Source organism: Manacus vitellinus, unplaced genomic scaffold, assembly GCF_001715985.3.
Source record: "Manacus vitellinus isolate BGI_N305 unplaced genomic scaffold, ASM171598v3 scaffold_22_pilon, whole genome shotgun sequence".
NCBI classification, from domain to species: Eukaryota; Metazoa; Chordata; class Aves; order Passeriformes; family Pipridae; genus Manacus; species Manacus vitellinus.
Window position 1 is genome coordinate 12,079,314 of NW_021939632.1, and position 18,334 is coordinate 12,097,647.

An 18,334-nucleotide genomic window follows, 5' to 3' on the forward strand; every position below is an offset into this window, starting at 1 on the left:
TATTTTCACATATCATTTCACATACTTTCTCTGCCTTTATGTTTTCACTCCCTTTTGGGCTCTTTCTTACTATATCTACTTCATCTTCTTCCTTTCAATTCCCTCTTCTTTCTTATCCTTCCATTCAATTTGTCCTTTCTAGTTATCTTGATTTCCCCAAGAAGAACAAATGTGATTTATTTTATTATTAATACAAATAATTATTCATTCATAATGTTCACTCTACTTCTTTAATAGTAGCCCTTCCTCTTACTCTGCATCTGCTCTACTTATGTTTGGACCATACAAAGGCAAATACCTAAGTTACTTTCCAACAGTGTCTTCTGATGCCAACCTTTGACTAAACTGCTTGAGCTATAATTCTGTAGGGATTGACCAAGTTGCAACCACATGGCCAAAAGAACGTGGTGCCATTTGAATATCCTTTCATATATGACAGCCAGTCCACTTGTATCTCTTATCTATCTGGTGACCATGTTGCTCAGGACAGAGCAGATTATGTAGAGGATATTTAATTTAATACAATTTATTAAACAGGGCACCTTTTTGACATTAAGCTATGTGTTTTAGAAATTTAAACTGAACAAAAAAACCAAAGATCACTATATAAAAGAATGTTGCTAGAGAAGACAGACTATTAAGTACATATGCAAATTCTACCTTATGACAAACATGGATTGCATCAACATATCTCTTCCCTTTCAGGTAATTGAAAGCCAGCTTGTATCCTGTAAATAAAGGTGGGGAGAGAGAGGAGCAGGGGGAGAGGAAGGCAACAGTTTCAGTTTCTGTATAGAGTAACAAAAACATCACATTTGAATTCATTTTGGTCATCATGTGTTTCTGAAGTTAGTATGTTTGTTTTCTAGCATTCTCTCATATAAGCCTGGTAGTGATCAAAATTTCTACTGAAAGTCACTTCAAGTAGTAAATAAAAGTCCTTTACACACTGATAGCTCTGTCTGAATCAAAAGGAGTCATTATTCTGGAGAGCATGTGCTACTACAGAGAATAACATAATGGTTGTCCTCTCAATTACTGCGGTACCCCACAGAGTTTCTCACTGTGACCTACAATACACTGTCCCTCTGTAAAGGTAATTCCATTACTAAAGGACAAAAGGAAAAAGAATCAGGGTAACAAACTAGGGACGTAAAATGCTATTCTGTTCCACTGTCAGCAGACCACTGATATAAAAAGTCACATGGAGTAGCTAAGTTGCATAGCAACCTGCCAGGCTGATACTTTCAACTAAGAGGTAAAGCTCAAGTTTATCAGCCTGGACAAAGACCAGGCCTGAGGAAAAAAAAAATCACATTATAAGCATGCAATTTCCAAAATCTGAAATTTTAGATCTTTCATTTATGAACTTATCCTCACTAGCAAGTAAGCACTCAAGAAATGACAACTTTGTTCTAATACGTTTTATTTGATCAAGAACTGCAATATTTTAGCCTAGACATTCATGGCTCAGTCTACAGAAACATCTAGTAAAAATAAGGGCACAAAAAAGGACCACAGATTAAAGACTGGAAGTAGTATGCATTTTTGAGGGACAATAAACATATTCCAAAATCTGGAACAGAATTTGTGTCAACCACCTGCCTTGGGACCCATGGACAGACTACAGGTGTTGAGTAAGAAAAGGGCATTTTATCCTATGTATCCATTTCATAAAGGCTTCCTACATTTAAACAGTCTAAAAATGTGGCAGTTTAGTGCAAACTTCAATGTACCATACAAACTGGAACTTGACTAATGTCCCAAGTTTTCAGCTGGTCATCCTTTTTAAAACAGATATATTTAAAGACATTTAAAATTATTTATTTTTTAAATCCTTACTCATGTATATAAAATCTGATCCATATAAACAGATAATCTGTCTGATTATCAAAATGAAATAATCAAATCAATGACCTGCCACCATCACATAAGTATTATGTCTTATAAAAGATTCTCTGATATAGACAGTACATAATAGATTACTGTAAATACATTATTAAAAAAATAATGCTGTCCTTATAGGGAAGTTGTTCACAAATAGCAAACTAAAACTGTTTCAGATCAAACCTTGTACTAAAACAGAAAGCAGAATCTTCTGAAGTATCATAAAGCTACTACCTCTTGCCATGGAAGCTTTCCAAGTGACTGTTCAGTACACCTTTTAACATTTGTGGGTTTTATGTGAGGAAAAGCAGTGATACTCTATTTCTATGGAAAATTAAAAGCAGTCTTTCCAGTATGGGCTAGTTGTTTCATTCCTACTGTAGTACCCAAAATCATACTTACAGGTTATATATATACACATACCTACTGTTGGGTTTGTTTGGTTTCCATATTTCCAGGCCATCTCATAATTTATTGCTGCATCCTTATATGCTTGTTCCTTTTCCATTATATATCCCATGTATTCATAAGCCTTGCAGCATGACTGCAAAACATATATATTCACTCAAGATTTTACTTAGGTAAGCTTATATATAATAATACCAACAGCTTAATTGCTAAAATACTTCAAATCTGTACAACTGGAAAGTACAAGTGGTACTTGTCCTAACTTTGATGACACGACAGTCTTGATTTAAAATATCTGTAATACAAATGAGTTACATGGAATTCTGCATTACTCTGGGTCAAGTACAGAGTTCATCACAGAGGCCACTGGAATTACTCCTTCAAAAGTAGATACCTCTCTCAGTTAATAACTCTACAGCAGCTGCATTTCAAGTCTATCTGGAAGGTGCTGTACCTTCCACAAATATTGTTTTTTAATTTTTTTCTTAAAAAGGTATTTTCATAGCTTTATTTTTGAAAACAGTTTTACATTATAATTTCCCACTTAAAGCTTAAAAACAGACACAAATAACCTGAAGAGAAAAATCAATCATTAAGTATTTCATTTTTTATAACTCTTAAGTAGCAAGTCACAAGCATCTGAAAAAGAAGTTCCAAAAAACTATTAAGCAGTAGTTGAAAATACTAGCCTCACTTACGTTAACTCCATAATAAAGGTTAGTATGAAAGATACAGTAATTTATATAGAAATCTTAATTTTAGTACATGAAGAAGGAAAAAAATTTACAAAAACCCTAACTGCTGCATGCCCTTACCATGAATAGTTTATATTATGCTGCCAATAGGTCAAATATTTTCAAGAGAAAAATAAATGACACTATGCACCTTTTTTACATATGCAGCACAAAAAATTGTTGATATATAAATTACATTCCCTCTTTAACTTCACTATTGCCAATTGGGCTTCCGAAATCTACCGATAAAAAACTTTCAAATCACAGCATACTGGCATCAATATGGGAATACCTGGAAGTTGAAGATAAAAATATACTACCTCTCTCCTTTGTGATAAACAAAACAAAAAGTTCAAAATCAAGAGTAATCAGTAAAGAAACCTCAATTTCACAGAAACAGTCTGCTCACTGGGATCTTACTAACCAATCCTAAGTCTTTTAAAACCACATCAAATCCATATTAAAAGACACTAGGTTTTTATGAAACTTTCATTCAATGTATTTACTTAAATTGTGTGTGTGTGTACATATATATATATAAAATAAAATTCAATTCTGACTCTTAAAAATAATGCTAAAAACTAATGAATCACAATTAAGTGTTTTCTCAATCTAATCAAGTCCTCCAAAATGGAGAATACCATACAAAATATTGTCTTGTGAATTGACAAGATACTTTAAGATCTAAAATATTCAACATCTATGTGTATAATGCAATTCCTGCTCTGTAGCTTTGCATGCAAGCAGAAGAAAAGTCACGACCCTGTTTTGCAAGGAACCAGAGATACACTTCAGATTCGCCCTCCTCCCTGCTGCAAGCAGAGCCTGTTTATCCAAGTCCCTCATGGGTCTCAAACATTTTAGAAGAAAACAAATTACTTGGTGGGCTATGCTTTTATGCATGGGAATTTCTGCAACAAATGTTCTTTGTGGTATATACCTGCTCAACAGACCACCTGTTTCAAGATATGTTTTATTTTGGGAGATATGACTTGTGTTTATCCTCCAGCTATATGCATTTTGCAACTTGCCTTGGCCATCTGGATAAGTGTGTAACTGATCTTAAGACAGAATTTTTCTTAACTAAATTTAAACTCATTTTTTGTAAAAATCAAACTGAGTACATCCTATTTTAAGAGGCATCTCTGCAGAAGTACACGGTACCATTATACTAAGAACTGTTGTATCTGCCTCTTAATTTTATATTTAGAAATAAAAAGAGTTCAAAAAACATCTGTCTCTCAAGGCAGTTTCAGAAAGATGACCGGTATAGAAAGTAAGGCTCATTATTAAAATAATTAATGAAAAAAGAAATATACAGCATCAGGTCTTTTTCTAAACCAAAGCTGTGCTCTATAAACAGTATCCTCAATGTGCAGCATAGGATCTATGGAAGACCAATCTGCCTCACATGAAGGAAGGTGAAGCGTATAGATAGAAAATCATGATCAGCAAAAAGGGCCAAAATGAAAAATAAGCACAAGAGCTAAGATCTGTGTTTGTTCCCATAGTCAAAGTAGGGTATTGTGCAGTTTGCCTGCTCAGAAACCCTGAGGTAAACTGTCTCCAGACAATCTACCAGACAGTATTGCCACAGAAGAGGATTAATACTAGCATTAAAAAAAATATTCCTAGACTGTAGCAGGCTTATGAACATTAATGTTTAAAAACATAAGAGATGAAGATTAGATCTCAATAAATGGAGCAAGTCTCCAGAAGTTATGTGTCTACACCTTTCTTCATCAGTTTTGTGAGACTCAGTAAAATGCATTTCTGACATTCCATAACACCTCGAGCTTTCAGTGTCCGCACAGCTAAAACCTGCATAAGTTACTACAAAAAGGACTAAGCAGCATTAACAGATTTGTTTACTACCCTCCAGTGTGAAGTCGCTGGTTTCCTGCCTTGTTTTGGTCTATTTGTCCTTATTAAGTGGAATACCAGGCAATTGAACAAAGACATACATTTCCAAATTCTGTTTCAGAGAAAAACTAAACATTTAGATTAGTTCAAATAGAAGGTTACTTTCAATGTGCATTCACTTACCCTGTTATGACGAAGGCACCGTTTTAATAATTCACCTGCCATATCATATTTTGCAGATTGAATATATATATCTGCAAGCAGAAGCCAACTCTTTTCAAACTCCTCTGCATCAATGAGATTCCAGTTCATTTTTGAAATCCGTTTTAACTGATTTCTGGCTCGTGGAGTCTGTTTCAAGATCATGTAAGCCGTGGCCATTCCCAAAAGTGCTGGTATATGATCCTTCTGCAGTAATAAGTATAGTGACTGCTTGGTGCTGGTTTATTTTGCTTTCAACATTTTTTTTTTTTAAAAGAAAGACTTTTACCATGTATCTGAAAACTAAACTAAGAGCTAAATCTCAGGAAATAAAGATAGAACATCTTATCTTACAAACATGTTTTCCACTTAGTGCTATAATTATTTCTGTAAGACTAATTATTATAAACACCAGGCTAAGGAAATGCTGAAAACATCCACAGGTATTTCATCTCATAAGAAAAAAAGTCTGACACCACTAAGAGCTATCCTTTTTATATAAAAATAAATACTTCAGATAGAAACTGAACTCACTTGAGGTTACAATACAAGTGGTATTTTCCACTTTTAGAAGTGCCTGTCAAATAAGGACACTGATTCCTATAATTAGGTGTACAGCTCCCAAAAATTTAAGTCTAAACTGTATGCATCCAAAAGCTGTGTATAAATAAAGAGGATTCTTAAAAGCCACCATTCTATGCAAGAGCATCAAAAGCAAGCAGTAAAAGAAGTACAAGAGCAAGTGTCATTTTTAACATCCCACCTTTATTAGTAAAGGATGAGAATGGGGCTCACATCCTGAAACTTGCTCCTAAATGCAGAGAGTAGTTCTATCAGCAGCTAGCTTAAAAGCTTCTTTCTCACTCTCAGTGTTCTTGGCTCACTACTGGTATTCTGCCTCTACATCCCTCCGTAGGGTTGTGCTGTAAATACGTCTGTCTTAGTGTGCTAAAAAAAAAAAAAATGACCCCACCAAAATCCCTTCTCTTCCACCTAACGATAAGCTCGTCCCCCTTCTCCTTCAACAGCCACACTAGCATGGAGCAATAACCTCAGAAGTCTGAAGAGATTAAAGCTATAAATTTTATGCAACTCCAGAAGGAAATGACTAAATAAACTGGAGCATTCTTCCTTGCTGGAACTGTCACAATGTGAAAAACATTCCATATTCACAGGACCTCAGACCAATCCTGAGCAGGACTGAGAAGCCAGTACTGGAGGCAGAGGGACACCTTTGTGATTCTTAAAACTGCCTTACACATAAGAGCAGCATCAGTATATTCAGCTCAGACACAGTACAGTTTAGCACATAGTTAATAGGTAGTAGTAACTGAAGTATTTTGTGGCATTCTGATGCACTAAATGTGTCTACACCTGCTTAAATAAAATCTGTCGAAAGCTGCTGGTAACAGGAACATCCATTATTAATCCTAAAACTAATGACTACAAGTAGCTATAAAATACTGAAAATTTCCATTATAAGGATGAATTTTAAGGTGATGGATAATCTTGTCCTGGAGTCTAAATTCTGTCCAATTGGCATGAAGCACTGTATAGCCTTTATCATCAGAGCTGCTGCTGGCAAGCCTGGGAATTAAAAAACAAACCCAGCAACCAAATAGCCTATTCACATTTCAGAAACTGGCAATATTAGCATTTAGTTGTGTTCTACATTTGCAATTCAACTGAAAACTTCTAAAATATATTGCTATTTCAGAAAATTGTTTTCAAATTTTATATAAAATATTCTTTAATAGGAAAAAAAATCCTTAGAACGAATAGCACTAACACATACTCCTACTGCTGACTGTAAACTGTGAGACTAGTTCAGAAAATGTAGTAAGTATGAAAGGGAAGACTGAGGAAATGAGACAGGTTACTAACCTCATCCAGGACTATTTCAGTGAAAGTGTTCAGCGCTTGTTCAACATTTGACTTTTGTTTGGTTGCCATGAGACAATAATTTTCCATGATTCGCAGTTGAATGTGACCCTGAATGGTTTGAGGCTTGAGCTCCTTCAGCAGGTTTCCTGCTGTTCTTACAGCCAACTGCACAGACTCCTGTTTTTCTGTTGAATTACTATTACCAGAAAGAAAGTGTTCATAAAAGCTTATTTTTTTAATATACAACAAATTAATTACAAGTTAGAACTGACTCTATACTAAAGGCGTGCCATTTTTTACAAAATGGTACACAGGCATTCTACACTGATTCTCTTGTGTAACAAAAGCAGTTCTAACCCAACAAGCTGTTTGTAAACTGCAAGTGACCAGGATTCCAGAGAAAATCTTCTACATTTTGTGCTTGAGACTCAATTATTACAGAACAGAATGGTCTCTCACAATAACATAAAATAATCATAGCATTAGATGATCTCAATGTTCTAACAATTTAAATCAAGTACATTATCAAGAGGAAAGGGATGACAGAAGAACCCAAGCATTATTCATTTCATTCACCTACCCTGTGTCAGCATCCAGATTTTCAAAGACTTCTCCGCCCACCGTTTCATTATCTGGGTTCAAACAAATTTCAATCATGTTGTAGACTGCATTTTGTCCCCAGTCACTGTCCTTTCGAGCTTTATTAAAATGCCGGAGTGCGTCATTTGGTTCCCCTATATACCTACACCAAGAATTAAAATATTTAAACCTGGCCAAGTAAAATTTGCTGTTCCGAATCCCAAGAAGAAACCGAAGTATTTAAAAACAGACAAACCACTTACACTGATAACGCAAAGTTTGAACAGCACACGTACTATTGCAAGGAACTTGTTTTTGCAAACTAAAAATAGTCTTCAAAATTCTAAAACGTGAAGATAAGTAGTATTACATTATTGAACCAGAAAGAATATCCTGAGATATTCAGAGAAACTGAGACCTTTCCTCAAAACCTAGCACCTTAAGTAATCAACATAGCACCTCTGAATTACAATGTATGACAAGAAAGATAATTTAAATACATACTACATAATCAAATAAACCTTATCTTAATTATAATTGCAAGTACCAAAGATAAAGTCCTTTGCAGTAGTGAAATCCTGGTTCAAGTTTTGTTCTGGAAGAATGTTTTTCAGCCATTAAAAGAAATCTTGGGACTTCTTCTAGTTTTCCAGCTCTTCTTAACAGATCAATTAATCGTGAGAGGGTTGCATAGTTATCTAAATATACAAATAATTAGGTCACTGTAATTATAGTTATTTGCTGTATGAATAGCTTAAGAAATGAAGAGCCTGCCTTAATATTTTCACATACAGAAATAAAATATGATTTAATACATAAGGCATATTACATAGTAACCACGGACAAAAGAAACAAAACCATTTTTTGCACTCTCATGACTTCTTTCAAAGTCCACTAGAAAGCTTGACATTCATTATAGTACAATTTTAAAATATTTTTAGTAGCTTTCTCTCTGGTCACAATTTGAAAATTGCTCAAAGAAACTTATTCCTGTCCAAGAAACGTTTCCTTTAATAATCTTGAAATAAAATGCTACCTTTGTACTCATGCACTTAATATCTTAAACACAAAAGAAAGTGCTTTATGGTTAACAAGTAAATAACACCCCAGGTGTATTTGGCTTAAGGTAAACTATGCACATTACATTGCAGCAAAGTAAATCACTCTATCTATGACAAATAATTTTCTCACATTCCCCTACAATATCTTTATAATTTGATATACAGTAATGGTCTTTGGCTCTAGTATTCATTACATTATAATTAACACCTATCCTTTCAATCAAGCAAAAATTTTTTTAGATATTTATTTCTCTCTCTTGTTAGAACTATATATCAAAAGAATTAAAAATATTACTGTTAAATACTCACCTGGCTTGCGCTCTAGGAGCTGCTGGAAATGAAAAACCGCTTGTTCATAATCTTGTTTCCTGAACATGAGATCAGCCATCATCTACAATATTGAACAATTTTGAGAAAACAAGATATTATAAATTGTGAAAATATAAAAAAAAATTATAAGTAATGAACTCTGGTTATGTGAAGTGAGGAGCTAAAACTATAGTTTTAAAGTGCTGCAGGAACTGCACAAGAAGTAAACTGAATTGGACTTTTCATTACTCCCTAGAAAACAAACAGTACGTACACACACACAGAGTAATAACAAATAGGCACAGGCTCATATCTCAATTTTTCATGGAAGGTGGAAACTAAAAGTAATTAAGCAATCTGCTGTAGCTTTCAAATATGTTTGTTTTCCCTTGCATAGTTTCACTCCTAATTTTATTTCCCATAAATGCAGATTAAGCATATAGAAAAGCAAAGTTAGGGGAAAAAAAAAGATGGCAGCCCACTTTAGCAGTGCAAGTAAAACAAATTATTTTATTTCTGCTTCTCTCCACTGATAGGTAGCTAATATAGAGTAGATTTAATAGCATATATTAAGAGTGCTATTACTCCTGTTCATGCACCATACTAAGGTAAATTTCAAATGTTAGACTGCTATAAGAAAATGAATTATTCCTATCTTAAAATAATTTTGCTCCTAATCTGTTGAATCAAAAGTTGCTCAGTCTATTGAGATGTCTTTTAAGCCAAGAAGTATACAAGCCCTGGACAGAAAACCTGCAGCTCGGATTAAAACTTGTTAAGCAGGAGTATGATTAACTAAGGTTGGATGAGGCTGTAAAACAACCTAAAGAACATAGTTCTTTTCTTTTGGAACTTTTTTAAAATACTTCTTTTAATATTACTGTGCTGGAAAAATAGCTTCTTCCCTGTCTATTAGTCAACGGCTAATAGAACATCCATTTAGCCATACTTTAGCCAGTCTTACTACTACTACTTTTTCCTCTACTTTTAAAGACACATTTTGTATTGAGATAGAACAAAGGCTATGATTGGTAGAAACTTCATACTGAAACATCATCCAGCATAAACAGAAAAACATTTAGTTGTAATAGATTTTTCACATATGTTTTGAAATAACAAGCTCTAGGCTTTCTTAAAAGTAGTAATTTATGAATACAGCATATTACAGGCACGCAAACTTCAAAAACATGATTAAGGATTAGTATAATAGCACATACCATCGTTGCTGCTTCATTATCTTGGTCATTCTTCAGCAGTAAGGAACACTGATATTGACAGGCATCAATATCATCTTGTGCAAGATACAAACGCGCAAGTTCCAACATTGCCTGTGTATTAAAATATTTAACCATATTTAATTCAAAGATGAAGAAAGTTGGTTCAGTTCTATGAGTATCAACCCGGTATTGTAGAGCTGCAGGGAAAAATTGTATCTCTCCTAAAGACAGAGCCTTCTCTATTGTTGCCTGTGGTCAATTAGTTTAATTCATTTTCTTTCCCTCACCTTTATAACAGAAAAATCTTTTCTTTTTCCAAGGGATATTTTGGAGGTACATCGAAAACAGAGCTGCTCAGATACTATTGCTCTGAAGGCTACAGTATTTTGGTACTGGTCTTGGAAAAAAATATAAGTGCAAGTAGTTTTAAGTTCATTGAAAGAAACAAAAGCTCATTAACATTCACCAATTAGTTCTGGAGTACAAGCAACAAACAGTTTTCTTATTTGCATTTCCAAACCTACCACATTAAGACTCTGTGTGGATCCATTTCTGAGAAGCAATCATAGAGCAAACATTACCAAACTGAAAGAGCAAACATTAACAAACTGAAATGTACATAAGCAAGCATTCTTAAAGCTGAAGTCCCATCATAGACTATCCTGAATAAAATGCCACAGGAAAGTTTATAACACAAGGTACCACATATTTAATCAAGCTTTCATTGAAGCAAACAGAAGGTAAACTGATCACAAAGTAAAATTAGGATCAGGCAAACAGTAAGCAATGTCACTCTTGTTTAATTTTAAATGTGTTTTGTTTCCAAAAAAGAGGCATTTATAATTGTATCATAATTCTCTCTCTAGTTACACTTGTGAAAGGCACTCCTGAATCAGAATAGTGTTTTGAACATCCTGTTCAGGATATGCAGGCTACCTGCATAGTTTTTAACAACTGTTTTCTTCTTACTTCCTGGTGTTTACGTTTTCAAACACATACCACGTAATTCTGAAACAGAAAGGCAGGAGAGTGAGCATTGAAATGATACAGAGAACACATGCATGTAAGAACTTTAATTTTGACAGCTTTTTTTAAGCCACTGTTCTTATGTGCACAGCACAGTGGAATACAAAAAACCAGCCTTGTTGTCAAGAACTCTTCCTGCCTTGAGTAGGTCAGAGAAAAAAAGCCAGTTCAGCCGAACTTCTATACTACATTCTATTGACTGGAAGTGGTCTCTAAATTTTCATTTCCAACACAAACAACAATTCTATGAAATGATGCGCTTGATGCAATCTGTGATCCACTTCAAGTTTGCATCTGTACACTGCTTTGCCTCTTACCTGGTCAGTGAAGCAAAGGTAGGGTACTACCTACCAGATTTAACTATGTAAAACATAACAACACAACACAAACCCCTTAAGACATGGACAGCAATCTCTTCACATTTACCGGAATAATTTGTTTAATGCAATATTTCAAATGTATTTTGGGTTACTTTGGCTAAAATACAGGACGTTTTGTTCTGATGAAACAAGGTACAAATAGCTTCAAAGGAATGTCCGTTATTTCCATATATAATTTTAAGGAAAGTAAACTCTGAAGACACCAAGAAACAGGGGAATGTTTAAGAGCTCAAAATTATATTTGGTAATCTAAAAGAATTCAATTCCAATCTTGTACTAGCAATGTTTTTTAAAAATGAAGGGACACAAACAAGTTCAAATCTACTGAAACTGTAAAAATAAATTGAGATAACTCCTTTATACTAATTGTGGGTAACAAAGTATTTTGCTTTTAGTACTCTAAGTAGGCAACAAGTAATTAATCATAAATTCAGACCTGTATTTTCTAAGATGTCATTGTATTCTGTGTTGCTAGCGAAGAAGGATTGAAACAAAAGTCTTCAGTAAGGGCATCTAACAGATATTCAGTACAAATGTCAGCAGCACAGCACATCTTGTAACAATGAGAATCTCAAGAATTGAAGGGAAATGCCATGCTGGTAAAAGATTAAGGCTTTGATACTGATAACAAAAGCCATAGCTGTACCTGTACTATGACAGGCAGTCCCCTTGCTCTTAACAGTAGAATAGGGAAGTCACTATTTTAAGGATGTTTTTATTCCTGTCCTAATTTATTTATCTTCTCCATCATCATTCTTATAAGATGCCCTGAGGAAAGCCTGTCTCAAATATGCTGAAGTTGTATCTTTAGGAAGGACCTAGATTCTTAAAACCACAACACAGGAGTTCAAGTATTAAAACTAGGTGATATGCTGATAATTTAGCAGCTGGTGAATGTGACAGTTGTTCAATAAGAAGCAATAAAATAAGAAGTCTTCACATACAACTAAATATATAACATAATTATGATAGGAAATAATGGAAAATGAATAAAAATTATATTTGTTTATTTTTAAGCTAAAAAACTCCACTTTGAGTGGGTATAATAAGTTGACACTCATTATAATTACAGATTTCTTAGACTTCTGCTTCTACCTCTCATCTCCAAAGTCCAGGCTGTGAAAGGAATAGAAGGAAGAGGAGGATAAAAATAAGCTCAAATTTACCTGTATTTATCAACTTGTGGGAAAGAGACAGTGCAGAGGAGAAGCAGTGTAAAAATCCCTGCTCAACAACAGCAACGTTTTGTGACTAAAATCAGAATCCTACCAAGTCTAGAAAAGTTTAAAACTGCTAAAGCAGACACAGAAAAGACAGAAATTGTCTGAACTGACCAAAATCACTGGGAGTTCATTCCAGAGGACAGGTAACAAGAAAGACTGAAATAATCTCCATTATTACCACACCTTACATGCACTAAACTGGTACCTGAAGACAGACTCACTGTATGACCTAATGGACACCTCGGAGTGCTCGCAGACCAACACTTGAGTCAGGAATTTGGGTAAGAGACAGAAATTACTAGTACATACAACTATTTTATCATGATAAGCAATGAAGGGCAGAAAGTTCAAGGCTCTATGTATATCATGAAGCAGAAATAATTGCAAATATACTTCTACTCTGTGAATAATTGGAAAAATGTATTGCAAGATCTAAAAACTGAATGGAAAAACAATGCAAAATAGTCAGAGGGAGAACTGACCTTGTTATTGGTTTCACAGTGAACAAGGGCTTCTTTGTAAAATTTAATTGCTTTTTCATAGTTTCGCTGGGCTGTAGAATGTTTTGCAATCTCAGCACAAATTTCAGCTGCTAACTGTTTCTGTGCAGGAACTGCATCCAGCTGTTGTACTTGAGCCTGTTTAAGCACTCTGGCTTGTAATTCCCGAGCCTAGTGTGAGGAGAGCAGTGAGCAGTCAAAAATTTTAAAAGAAATTAATTTTATATTATCTACTTTAAAATAATGTTCTTAATTTTTTTTAAGAGAAGGAAGCACTAAAACACAAAGTAAAATCTGGGGAGAACTTCTAAAACCAAGGGAATAAACCTGTTTAAGAGGCAGTAACATGACTGAGCAGTTAGTCCAGCTGAAATGATCAAAATAGAGGTGCGATTTTGTGTAAATGAACGTGGCATCAGAAGGAAAAGCAACAGGGAAATATTTCAAAGAGAATGGGTACTAGGAAGGACAGTTTTGAGGGCAGTAACAAAACCAACAAAAACAAAAGGAGAGAGACAAAGTTTTTTGAAGTGTGATATAGTGAGAAACCTGGAAGAAATAAGAAAGTAAAGAAAAGATAAGAGAAGGAGATTGCTCCAGGGGGAATTTTACTAAAGGAGAACTGGGTTGAAAAAAGTCAACTTGTGAAAGAAAATGGTACACTATAAGGAAAAAAGAAGTAAGAATTTAACAACAGATTAGATACCAGTATCAGTAGGTTTTTAACTCTTACATACAATTACATTTTGAACCAATCTACACACTTTACTTTTCTTGCTGGTCAGAAGATGCTACCAAGGTTTACCATTTCTGTTACCTTCACTTTCACAGAGTGGAGGTATAATGGAATAGAATCTACTGACCCAACCTCTTGCTCAACCTTTGTGTCGAGAAAGTGTCTTCTAAGGGATTAAATCTCTAGCTTCCAACTTTGTCCTTTCTAGCCTTCATCTGAGTGGTAATATTCAACTCCAGAATGAACAGATCTTATTACTGCTATTTAAAATAAACAGTAGTACAACAAAATGACAAGTAGCCAATGAAAGCTGTTCTAGATTGCTCTATGAATGGTGTTCAACGCCGAGCTAAAGATACGTAACATCCCTGTCCCCACGGCCAATTTCATTTTCACCTGCTCTGCTAAAACTATGCTCCACACACAAATGAAGGCACAGTACAACTGCAGGCTTCCAGTAAAAGCTTGCATTCTGATTTAAAATTCAGGTAATACTGCTTGTAAAAAGCTTAGATTTTCTAGCCCCTTATGTATTTCAAATTTTGCACCAGTCACCAGTGCTTTATCCCTGGCATATACACATTCCCACATTCACAGGAACATTATGGTTAGAATCTGAGATAAAAGTGAAACCAAGGATAAACATGAGGACATTGCAAGCTTTTATAGGTATTTCTTGTCTGTCTTTTACCTGTTGTAGTGAAGCAATAGCTCTGTCAATCTTCTCCATTTTGCTGTAAATTTTTGCCAGAAGCACCTGGTAACGTACATCTTCCATCAGTGAAGACAATTCATTAACTGCAACAATCACATTAAAAAAACATTATTCTTGAAAGAACTGATCCTGGTAAAATCAAAGAAAGATGAAGCTCTCCACATACCCCAGGCAAGAGTTTACATGAAAAACTCACAGTTCCATTTTACCTACTTAGGATTGTGATTTGAGGCAGTGTTTTGACAGCGGGCAGAATATGCTGGTAGTGAGCAGAGAAAACATTACACACTATAAACAAAGTGAAATTTAAGGCCAAAGATATTGAAAGATGCAAAAGGAATACAAAAAAATTGAGACTCTCTAGTCTATTTGCATTCTCAGAAATAGGAGAGAAAATATTTTGATTTAAATGGACAGGAAATAAAGCCATTCCTGACATTTCTTGTCTAAATCCTCTTCAAAGTTAATGAAAAATGTCCAAATCGATTCAATGTGTTACTGTACACGCAAAAAGCATGACTGATGAAATTTCTAGTCAGACCTCAAACTACATTTCTTTTGCTAGAGTCTGAATCAAGCATGAATACAAAGTTATTTTAACTAAATATTTCAGTATCTACTTAAAAAGTAAGTTACTTTTGAATAATAGTTAAAATGTATACGCATAAATTAATATTTGAAGAATATGAGTTATCCCTGGCTTATATTCATTTTAATCTCTTGTCGAAATGGTATCTTGAGCACAGTTTCACATTAAAATAAAAAAGCCATGGAAATCTATGTTTTGTCTCTATTAAAATTAAAAAAATAAGTACGTAGAGCTATACTCTATTAGCAAATTGGTCTTCAAGGTGCTGTAATTGTGACATGCTATTCTAAATCAGAGATTAGACCATGGAGACAACCATGCAAGATCATTCCCTCCAGTACATTTCCTGTAATTCATTTTTCTTTTGCAAACTAAGGATATTTTAGCATTTCTAAAAAAAAAAAAAATATTAAACTGTTAAATAATTTTCCCAATCAGCCAAGATAAACATTTTTCACATAGAAAATTTGTGTATATCAAAAGACATACAAAAAGGGTATTGGCTTATGTACTTTTTCCTTCATTTTCAGATGGAAGAAAAGATTTTAAAGTACATGGAGCAAACTGTAGTTACTGCTAATTATCTTTCCACTCTAGAAAATCAAGCTGTCTTGAACATGATTATTAAATTAGCCAGATCCTCAAAGGCTTAACTAAGACAGGAATACAACATTAAATTGGAGAATTTTTTCAGTAAGAAGTAAACAAGACAGAAAACCAACACTCCTTTGCAAAGCATGAAAAAAACCAGAAAATAGTGACATAAGAAAAACTTACAGAATGGACTAGTAATAAGACTTGATAATACTGTTTTCATATTCAGATAGCCTCAAAGGTTAACAAATGTAATTAAACCACTGCAAAAAGATTTCCTTAATTAAGGCTATAGCTCAACTAAACAGCTTAAAACTTCTTAATTGCCTTTTAACAAAAACAAGGGGAAAAAAATCCAGAAGTTTCAACTTTTAAGTTAATATTCCTAACATGTAAAAGGGGGATCCTGAACAACATCTTCAACCAGTTCAATCTCTTTGCTCTACAGGATACTGAATAGTATTTACCACCTAAACAACCATTCCCTAACAGCAGGATTGACTCATCTATACTTGATCAATTCAGAATCAGAACATTTGTTAGCACAGAAGAGAAAGAACCTTGCATGTGTGGAGTTCTGCTATTGCATTACTGACTTCATTTATCACAGATATTCGAAGTTTAAAAGTCCTGGCAAAACATATTTAAATGTAAGTGAAGTTTAGTTTAGAGTGCTTGACACGTAATAGTCTCCTGTGCTGAACAGTTCAAAGAGAAGTTTGCATGGAACTCTTTTACTCCTTAGAATCATGCAGAAAACACAAATAACAGTAGAAATTGTACGTTTTGCTGTGAATTAATAACAGTCCTACCAGGCTCGTGATCTAAAGCTTGTTGAAGTACTTTTTCTGCCTTTTCATACTGCTTCAGTTTCATTAAAAGCTCAGCCAAATCATAGCCAAGGAAATTCTGTTCACCGCTTCTCAGTGCAGCCTCATAGTAACTGATTGCCTAAAAGGAAGACGCAAAAATCTGCGTATAATTTAAAGACAAACCTTAAAGACAACAATCTTGTTACTTAGGTATTTAATGATGTGTTGCTTAAGAATTTCCTTTACTTTCTTTATTTCTCTTGTAGCCAAGTAATTTCTAATAAATATCATATTAAAAATGCTATTTAGTTGCAAGTTCAAGGCTTCCAAAAATGTAATGCCAAATTAAAGACAAATAGAATAACTAGAGCCCACATTTTGATCAGCATGCATTTACATAGCTAACCACATTATCACATTCTATCTTAGACAGGATCACTGCCAATTAAACTACATTTTCATTAGCTGCTGAAGTTGTAAATTCCAGTCAGACTAGAGTTATAAAGTTCTGTTGCAGTGTGTACAAAGGAAGAATATTTTCCCCATATTGACCTAAACAGAAGCAAGTGAAAATGATACCACTGAAAACACAAAGCACACTTTGAATGCACTCTCTAGTAGCTTGAGGTTCCCCAAATAAAATCATTTGCTTCTGCAAGTTTTCCCCAAACTTTGTTTTCTGTTTTTCCTAGAACAAGAAGCTAAAGCTTCTATTACTACCATCCTACTCAGTGTTAATGCTAGGAGATGTAGCAAAACTGGGTCAATGGTTTTGAGTGCAGGCCCAAACCCAGAGAAACTGCAAGTCACCTGAACTACAATTGAACGGATTTGAATCCACCAATGTGTGGGTCCACCAACTTTGCCTTTGGCAAGATGATGTGAAGGGGATCTACATACTTATTTTCAGGATAAAATGTCTGGTTTAGCACTGTGAAGTAGAGTATTTCTTCTACCCAACCTGTCAGGCAAAGCCCACATGTTGACAATAACGGACACAGCACCCAACTAACCTAATACAGTACTTATGGAATACCTTTGAGTAGTTATGTGTTTTGATTAGGGCTTTTCCAATTTTACTTGCTAGACATGGATCCTTTGGATTTTTCTTCAAGGCCTGCTCATACACTTCTATGGCTTCATCAGGCTTCAACAGTAAAATATAAACACACGTAAGTCAAGGATTAAGATAAAAAGCATACGAAGAAAACAAAATCTGGTAACAACTCCAGGAGTGACTGCCAAGTACTACTGATTTATAAGGTACAATACTTCTAAGAGAAGAATGGTCACTATAAAATTGCAGTAAGTATAAAGCTCATGTAAATTAACATTTCCATGCTAAAACAAAATACAGAGAGAACTTAGCAAACAAATGAGTTTGAATTAACCTCATTCTTTTTCCACTGAAATTTTATTACTACTATTTGTCACTAGTTAACAAAGAGGCAAATGTGTTACTGTGGGATGATCATCCATTTCTCCCCTCTAGCCATGTTATAGCAGATCAAACAAATTCTACTTTGTGTGATAATTCTTCATTAAGGAGAAAATTATACACAAGCACTAATAAATAAACAACCACTAATCACTTATAAATCCCCAAACTAGTAATC

At 34.4% G+C, this 18,334-nt stretch overlaps 1 protein-coding gene across 1 annotated transcript in view; it reads right to left on the reverse strand.

The window, feature by feature from the left end:
- The window catches only part of TTC21B (tetratricopeptide repeat domain 21B), a 34,893-nt gene that overhangs the window by 694 nt on the left and 15,865 nt on the right, over window positions 1–18,334 (reverse strand). The window contains exons 17-28 of the mRNA XM_029959911.1: window positions 17,755–17,865; window positions 16,719–16,857; window positions 14,700–14,806; window positions 13,255–13,443; window positions 10,144–10,254; window positions 8,927–9,008; window positions 8,104–8,254; window positions 7,558–7,719; window positions 6,978–7,173; window positions 5,076–5,300; window positions 2,311–2,431; window positions 661–728 (exon numbers count right to left, since the gene is read on the reverse strand). Coding sequence (XP_029815771.1) covers window positions 661–728; window positions 2,311–2,431; window positions 5,076–5,300; window positions 6,978–7,173; window positions 7,558–7,719; window positions 8,104–8,254; window positions 8,927–9,008; window positions 10,144–10,254; window positions 13,255–13,443; window positions 14,700–14,806; window positions 16,719–16,857; window positions 17,755–17,865 — 1,662 coding nt within the window. The remainder of the gene's footprint in view (window positions 1–660; window positions 729–2,310; window positions 2,432–5,075; window positions 5,301–6,977; window positions 7,174–7,557; window positions 7,720–8,103; window positions 8,255–8,926; window positions 9,009–10,143; window positions 10,255–13,254; window positions 13,444–14,699; window positions 14,807–16,718; window positions 16,858–17,754; window positions 17,866–18,334) is intronic.